Source organism: Colobus angolensis, unplaced genomic scaffold (genome assembly GCF_000951035.1).
Source record: "Colobus angolensis palliatus isolate OR3802 unplaced genomic scaffold, Cang.pa_1.0 Scaffold2, whole genome shotgun sequence".
Taxonomy (NCBI): Eukaryota; Metazoa; Chordata; class Mammalia; order Primates; family Cercopithecidae; genus Colobus; species Colobus angolensis.
Genome location: NW_012115154.1, coordinates 10061566 through 10069688, shown reverse-complemented (window position 1 = coordinate 10069688; position 8123 = coordinate 10061566). Strand labels below are relative to the sequence as shown.

Below are 8123 nucleotides of genomic sequence, written 5' to 3'. Positions count from 1 at the left end.
CAGGATGGTCTCGATCTCCTGACCTCATGATCCGCCCGTCTCGGCCTCCCAAAGTGCTGGGATTACAGGCTTGAGCCACCGCGCCCGGCCAGAAGTAGTTAACTTTTTCATGTTTCACATTTCAATATAGAAAAAATAGATTAAAGATATATACAGGTTAAAGGGGGGATCCAAGAACATAGGATTAAGGTGGGAAAAATGACAGAGTCATGGAGGAACTGATTCTTCATTGATCTTCACAGGAGGATGGGGAGTAGGAGAGCCAAAGAAGAATCTACAGGAGTTGGTGCCCAAATGTGCTAAGTGAGGAAAAACGGTAGTCTAAGCTGGCTCAAGGTAGGCTAGAGTGACTGGAAAAGTGAGGAGCCATATTAAGTGGAATGAGAAGGTATTTTCTACATAGTGAAAGCTGTGGTGACCATTCAGACTTGAGCTGCTCTCTTCAGGGTGGAAAGATGGGGGAAGAGGAACGTTTAGCAATACAGGAGGTAGACGGTCAAAAAAGCAACTACATGCCTTAAGAAAAAAGTTGGAACAATATTCCTACAATCTTTAGGTCACTAAAGACCTTTAATGTCCTCTCACTGCTTAAATTCAAGCAACACACACACGTTTTAAAAATTAATGGTTCCTACTACATATGTGAATAAACCTGAACTTTTTTTTTGTTTTAGTGAACATAATTTACACTGGCAAAATTTACACTACCAATCCTCCGTATCAAATGAGTACAGAGGTGGGTGGGTGAGCTCAAAGGTCTTTTGCCCTGTAGTTAAAAGCCTGAAGAAGTCTTCTGATCACCGCTGATAGTAACACATTTCAGTATTAATACAGACAAGTGACTACCTGTAATACAGGTCTTCGAAACATGGCTTCTATTTTCTTTCCTCACAGTCTAATCTTTAGGCTCTTCCTGAAGGAAAAAAACAAATTAAGAAACATTACTTCTTATGGCAAAAGCACAACTCACCAGTCCTAAATTCCTAACTGCATTCATAATTCTTATGCACTCCAATTTTGTGACCACAACGTACCAACATTCCTGCACGCCTGATGAGGATTCCTTCCTCCCTCCCAAATAAACTCACACCTGTATGTCTTTTTGGTCCCAAACAACTTCCTCTTCCTCCAACCCACACAAAATTTTGATTGTGAGTTAATCCCACTTCCAATCCACTTCTTCTCAAATTTGATTACAATGCAAGCTCCCTTAGGGCACAGATTTTAATCTGCTTTATTCACTGCCATTTTCTAAACTTCTAAAAAAGCTGACGCATAGTAAGGGCTCAATAACTATTAGCGTCACCAAGGGACTTATATCTAAAACCTGTTGCTGAAAAATTACTGCCTTCATCTCCGTTAGCGAAGACCAAGCGGCGTAGAGATCCCCGAGCTAGCCAGCCACACCTTAGGGAGGGTGGGCGCCCTTTACCGGAGGTGGCGCCACCACCTGAAAACCGAGAACTGGGAGGAAATCACGCAGTCCTCCGCACGACTGAGGAAAGGGCCAGACACCTACAGAAACACCTCCTGACCCACGCAGGATCACGCGCAGCCAAAACACAGGACTCCAACACTTGCTTAGCGCTTGCTATCCCTCCCTCACCCGACGCTCTAACCCGAGCAGCCGAGCCAACCAGGGGATCACTTCCGGTGCACAGGGAACGCAAACCTCGCGAGAGGAAAAAGGAAGCAGAAACTCCACAACGTGCGCTTTGGAAATACTGCCGGCGAGCGCTGTGGGAAACGCCGCCCCTTAACTCCGAAGTTCCGCGAGTTTCTCTTTGGGCGCGGGAGGATGATCAACGCCGCCAAGTGGTGAGTTTGGAAGATTTCAAGTTTCAAATTAAATGAAATTATGTGATGAGGTTTCTAACTGTGCCCGGGAGGGGGCGAGGTAGGCAAAACAGAGACTAGCTCTGCCTGTGGGGGAAGAAAGGAAAACGATTTGTGACCAGCCTAGGCGATATAGTGAGACCCTGTCTCTACAAAAAGTATAAAATTAGCTGGGCGTGGTGGCGCGCGCCTGGGGTCCAAGCTACTCGGGAGGCTGAGGTCGGGGGATCACCAGAGCCCTGGAGGTGGTGGCTGCATTGAGCCGTGAACGCACCACCGCACTTCAGCCTGGGCAACAGAGCGAGACTTTGTCTCGAAACAAAAAAAAAAGAAGAAGAAAATTAAAGAAAAAAAAGAAAAAGAAAACGTTCTAGGCCTGTTAAAGCACTAAGAAAAGCAGAAAAAGAAAGGGGAGCCGGGGAGGGGCTGACAGGCCGTCAAATTTAAGGGAGGACCAGAAAAACTGGTAATCAAATAATATCTTCATGTAATATTTTAAAAGGTAAAAATTAATGCAAGAAATCCGGGAGGAACAAAATAAGAGTCATGTGTAGCTTAACAACAGGGAATGTTCTGAGGAATGCGTCATTAGGCGATCGTTGCTGTGCGAACACCATAGAATGTACTTTCACAGACCGGGCGCGGTGGCTCAAGCCTGTAATCCCAGCACTTTGGGAGGCCGAGACGGGCGGATCACGAGGTCAGGAGATCGAGACCATCCTGGCTAACACGGTGAAACCTCGTCTCTACTAAAAAAAAAATACAAAAACCTAGGCGGGCGAGGTGGCGGGCGCCTGTAGTCCCAGCTACTCGGGAGGCTGAGGCAGGAGAATGGCGTAAACCTGGGAGGCGGAGCTTGCAGTGAGCTGAGATCCGGGCACTGCACTCCAGCCTGGGTGACAGAGCGAGACTCGGTCTCAAAAAAAAAAAAAAAAAAGAATGTACTTTCACGACCTAGATGGTAGAGCCTGCGACACACCTCAGCTGTGTGGTGTGGCCTGTTGCTTCCAGGCTGCAAACCTGACAGCATGGGACTGTACTGAATACCGCAGACCATTGTAATTCATGGTAAGTATGTGTGTGTCTAAACATATGTAAACATGGAAAAGGTACAGTACAAATACAGTATAAAAGATAAAAATGGTACGCCTGTATGGGGCGCTTACCATGAATGGAGCTTGGAGAATTAGAAGTTGCTGTGGGTGAGTGAGTGGTAACCCAACGTGAAGGTCTAGGACATTATTGTACCCCACTAAACACTTCATAAACACTGTACACTTAGGCTACACTCAGTTTATAAAAACTATTTTTCTTCCTTCAATAAACTTTCACTTACTATAACTTTATAAATCTTTCAATATTTTTTACGTTTTAACTCTTTTGTAATAACAATTAGCTTAAAACACACACTGTACCACTATACAAAAATATTTTTCTTATATCCTTATTCTGTAAGTTTTTTTCTACCTTTGCTTTTTTTTTTTTTTAAACTTTTTTGCCTTTTTTAAAAAAACTAAGACATAAACATGCACATTAGCCTAGGCCTACACAGGGTCATTATGAGCAGTCTCAGCCCTCTACCTCCACCTCTTGTCCCACTGGAAGGTCTTCAGAAGCAGTGACACACAGTCATCTCCTATAACAATGCCTTCTTCTGGAATCCCTCCTGACACTAGACAATAGAAATTTTTCAACTCCATTGTAATGTTATGGGACCACCTTTGTAGATGCACTGTTGTATATGCAGTCTTTTTCCCAAACATCATTATGAAGTGCATGACTGAATTAAAATTTTAACTGAATACAGGATCTAAGCCAGATTGGAGCCTGAAGCACAAGGAAGAATGTGCACCCCATATATATGTGTGCTTATGTATTTTTAAAAACTGGGGCTAGGAAGGTTAGTGGGGGGCTGGAGGGAAGGTGGGGATTGTTAATGGATACAAAAAAATAGAATAAGACCTGCTAATTTTGATGACACAATAGGTTGACTATAGTCAGTAATTACTTAATTGTACATTTTAAAATAAGAGTGTTACTGGATTGTGTGTAACTCAAAGGATAAATGATTAAGAGGATACCCCATCCCCATGATGTGCTTATTTCACGTTGCATGCCTGTATCAAAATATCTCATGTACCCCTAAATATATACACTTCCTGTGAACCCACAAAAATTAAAAATAAAAAAGACAGACACAAAAAAATTTTTAATTAAAAAAATTTTGGCCAGGTCCAGTAGCTAATGTTTGTAATCCCAGCACTTGGGAAGGTTGAGGCAGGTGGATCACTTGAGCCCAGGAGTTCAAGACCAGCTTGGGCAACATGGCAAAACCCTGTCTCTACAAAAAATACAAAAATTTGCCAGGCAGCCGGGCGCAGTGGCTCACGCCTGTAATCCCAGCACTTTGGGAGGCCGAGGCGGGCAGATCAAGGTCAGGAGATCAAGACCATCCTGGCTAACACAGTGAAACCCCGTCTCTACTAAAGATACAAAAAATTAGGCGCGGTGGCGGGTACCTGTAGTCCCAGCTACTCGGGAGGCTTAGGCAGGAGAATGGCGAGAACCCAGGTGGCGGAGCTTGCAGTGAGCTGAGATCATGCCCCTCTCTCCAGCCTGGGCAATGGTGTGAGACTCCATCTCCAAAAAAAATTAGCCAGGCATAGTGGTATGTGCTTATAGCCCCAGCTACTGTGGAGGCTGAAGTGGGAGGATCACTTGAGCCTGGGAAGGTGAGGTTTCAGTGAGCCATGATCACACCACTACACTCCAGCCTGTGCAACAGAGTGAGACCCTGTCTCAAAATATATATATATGTGTGTATATATATATCTATATATATATCAATGAATATGTGCGTGTTTATATATATGTCTATATATACACACATATTTTTTGAGACAGGGTATATATCACACTATATATATATGTATATATGTGGATGTATATATCAATATAAATGTTTTAATTAATTTTTAATTTAAAAAATTTTTGACAGTCCAGTAGCTCATGTTTGTAGTCCCAGCACTTCGGAAGGTTGAGGCGGGAGGATCACTTGAGTCCAAGACCAGTTTGGGCAACATGGCAAAACCCTGTCTCTACAAAAAATGCAAAAATTAGCCAGGCGGCTAATTTATGTGTGTATATCAATATATACACACATATATTTCCAGAACATTAAAGTAGTTGAAGCAGTACTGAAAATTTTTAAAGTAGGTATTGTAACGAGAAAAACCCAAAATTGCACTAATAAAAACCTTCCCCCAAACTGAGAGGAAGCCGCGAAACCAAAGATTGACCCGGCCAGGTACAGCTTGGCGAGTAGAGGAGTTTATGAGAACTTACATACAAGGCATTCCTGGATGGCAGCACGACAGCTGTGGAGATCCGCCTGGCCTCCCATCCCTAAGCTACTTGTAAGCTAATTTTCTGGCTTTTAGCCTATTGTGTGTGATGGAACTGTTTTCTTTGATAGGTTCTCAGATATTCTCTGGGATGTTTAGCTTCTCAGAAACACCTGCTCTTTGGCTGGTCACCATGGCCTTGGCACATGGCCTTGCCTTCAGGATTCAGGCAGTGGACATACACTCTTTAGTAACCCAGGGTAGGGGGGGACCCGTTACACTACAGGTGTATTAAAATTCACAACACTGTTTTAACTTTAAATATTTTATTTATGCCAAGATGGAATGTAATATAACTTTACTTTTAATGGAAGTAAACTGATCAGTAATGTTTTCAAATCTACTTCTTTGCTTATCTTGTTTTGAGAGAATTGCCATGTCTTCACAATTTTTCTTGACCAAGTAACAATCTTAAATAATTTTAATTAACTTCAGCTTACTGATCTTGTCTTTATTTAAAATTTTGGTATTTTATTCATCATGACTTTTTTTTTCATTAGTTTTAATATTTTAAGAATATTTCACTAAAGCGTCACAAATCTTGGTTGCTGAGTTTCTTGGTGCCCCTTAAATTCTGTCTCATTCATGCTAATCCTGCGCCTAGTGGGAAAAAGAATGTATGGAGCCCCATAAATTACAGAACCCACACCAGTGGGGGCCACCCCTTCCACTCCATCTCCTGGTCCTGGCACTGTCCAGATTGTGGAGAAAGAAGGTACCCACCGTATTGTTCTAACAGGCAAATCACCTCCTCAGGCCTCTACCTAAAACTTTTCATCTTCCCATTTTTTGCCGTTTAGGGATAAAATCTTAACATAGCTTCCAACGCACACCTTAACCCACTCCTGAAGGTTTTGCTTACCAGTTGGTATATCGTATTTCCAGATGCTTACCTCTATTTTACTAGCACCTTCACAATGTTGAGCTCCTGAAACATACCACGCTATACTGCCTTCAAGCCTTGCACAGGAATCAGTAATCCCACACTCCACCCACTATGTTACTACTGTCAATGACTTCCAGTGATTTTCTCTTTAAAAATCCTGCTTCCACTTGAGTCAAATGAAAAACTAAATTCACTCTTTTGCCCAATGTCAGTTTCTCCCTTGTTTGTTTTAATGGTACCAAGATTCTCCCAGACTTGAACTTTATAATCATCTTCATCTCTCTCTGACCACCCACATCCATTCACCCATATCCAATCACTTGGCCCTAAAACTTCTTTCTTCATGATGCCACTAATATCTCCCTTTCAATTTGCCTACTTTGGAATAAGGAGTGTGGGAGAAGTTATATAAAGAAAAATGCAGAAAGCACCATGCAAATTGAAAAGAGACAACCTTAAGCAAACTCTTACAACTTTCTAAATAATATCTTAGTGTAGAGTCTGGAGTACTCTGAATTCTCAGACAGGAATTGCCAATACACATTCTCCTAAGATTGCTGGCTGGAGAGAGTCACAGTGCTGCTACTTTGTTTTTTGTTTGACAAAGAAAAGCATGATAAACTGTACAGTTTTTTAAGATGTAAAATGTCATGGAGAAATTAAAACATTTTCTTCTATTATCAAATGGATCCCTCCTTCCGGACACAACAAATGCTTCTGTGTTGCATTGCTCCATCCTCAGGATCTGAAATGCATTCCCCTCAAACACTTTCAGAATTCTCTACTCAAACGTTCCTTCCTTTCTGTTCTCCCATTTCATTTTCTTTGCACACTCTGTCCATCTTATAACAAATGATCACGAAGGTACCTCATCCCTCCTGTTAACTGTGAGCTCTTAGAGTTCAGGGAACTTGTGAATATCCAGTTCACAGTATACTTTAAAACAAGGACAGGCTAGTAGGGCCCAGGTCACAGGCCAGGGTATGGAAATAAGAATCCAGAAGGGATGCTCAAATAAGCATTCTTATTTCAGGGAAGAGTCCAGAAGGATGCTCACAGAGCCATAAAAATTTTTTTTAATTGAAGACTTAGAATAGCGACTCCAATATATTTTTGTATCAGAGATACCTTCAGAAACCTAAATTTTGCATTTTGATGAGGAAGCCCTGAAACCTCTCCATAGGATACACATACACATACTTTCTGTAGTTCATCCATGGGCCCAGAGATGGCCTTCCCAATGCTGTGAAGTGGTGACAGGTAGCATTATGGCTTTAATCAGTTTTAATGCCTGGCAGTAGTAGAGACACAGGGCTTTTATCACTCGCAAAGATGAATGAGAAAGAAGTGTGTATCATAAATGTCCAGGGGTGCAAAACCACCTTGGGCCTGACTTATTTCTCCCTGAATTAAAAAGGTTCCAGCTATAGGCATCCATTGGTAGAGACGAAGACTGGCAATGGTTTATCATAAATAGGAAGCCTTGGATAGTTTTGCTGTAAATTATCCATTTTTAAAGAAATTTTAATCAGGTTTTTACTTTGATTTTAAATCAGCTTCTCTAAAGCCTCATAATAACTGTTGAAAAATTGCAGCACTTATTACCTACACTGATTACTTGCATATATTTTAGAATGGTTTGAAAGCAATTTTAGCAATACTTAGTAGTTATTATGGCTTAATTTAAAAACAACCTGACAATTTTTCTGCAATTCAAGATTGAAAATATGGTTCATCTACAGATAAAAAGCCTTAGTTGTTCAGGCTGAAAGGTTCATATCTTTCAATATTCATCTTTCTACAATTTTCAGTAAATGGCCTCTCTAAAGTGGTATGTGTGTCAGAGCTTAGACCAGTGGAGCACAATAGTATTCCTCTAGATCTCAAGATTATCTGTTGGTACCTCAATGTCAGTGTTGACATTTAGAATACATCCATAGAGAAGTAACATATTTTCTAAAGTATTTTAATTTAACTTCTTTAATGTTACCAGCCCA

The 8123-nt window shown here is 41.5% G+C and overlaps 1 protein-coding gene and 1 long non-coding RNA gene across 7 annotated transcripts in view; one reads left to right on the top strand and one right to left on the bottom strand.

The window, feature by feature from the left end:
* Positions 1–1696, bottom strand: part of SSBP1 (single-stranded DNA binding protein 1, mitochondrial) — a 12511-nt gene extending 10815 nt beyond the window's left edge. The window contains exons 1-2 of one of the 6 annotated variants that reach the window (XM_011941304.1): positions 1451–1696; positions 847–913 (exon numbers count right to left, since the gene is read on the bottom strand). In XM_011941304.1, the coding sequence (XP_011796694.1) occupies positions 847–870 (24 nt within the window). In that variant the 5' untranslated portion in view covers positions 871–913; positions 1451–1696. The other 5 variants (XM_011941305.1, XM_011941303.1, XM_011941307.1 and 2 more) reach the window with 5 other exon arrangements.
* Positions 1697–1796: 100 nt separating this feature from the next.
* The window catches only part of LOC105511194, a 34724-nt gene continuing 28397 nt past the window's right edge, over positions 1797–8123 (top strand). Inside the window, exon 1 of the long non-coding RNA XR_001001685.1 lies at positions 1797–1818. This is a non-coding gene — a long non-coding RNA (uncharacterized LOC105511194). The remainder of the gene's footprint in view (positions 1819–8123) is intronic.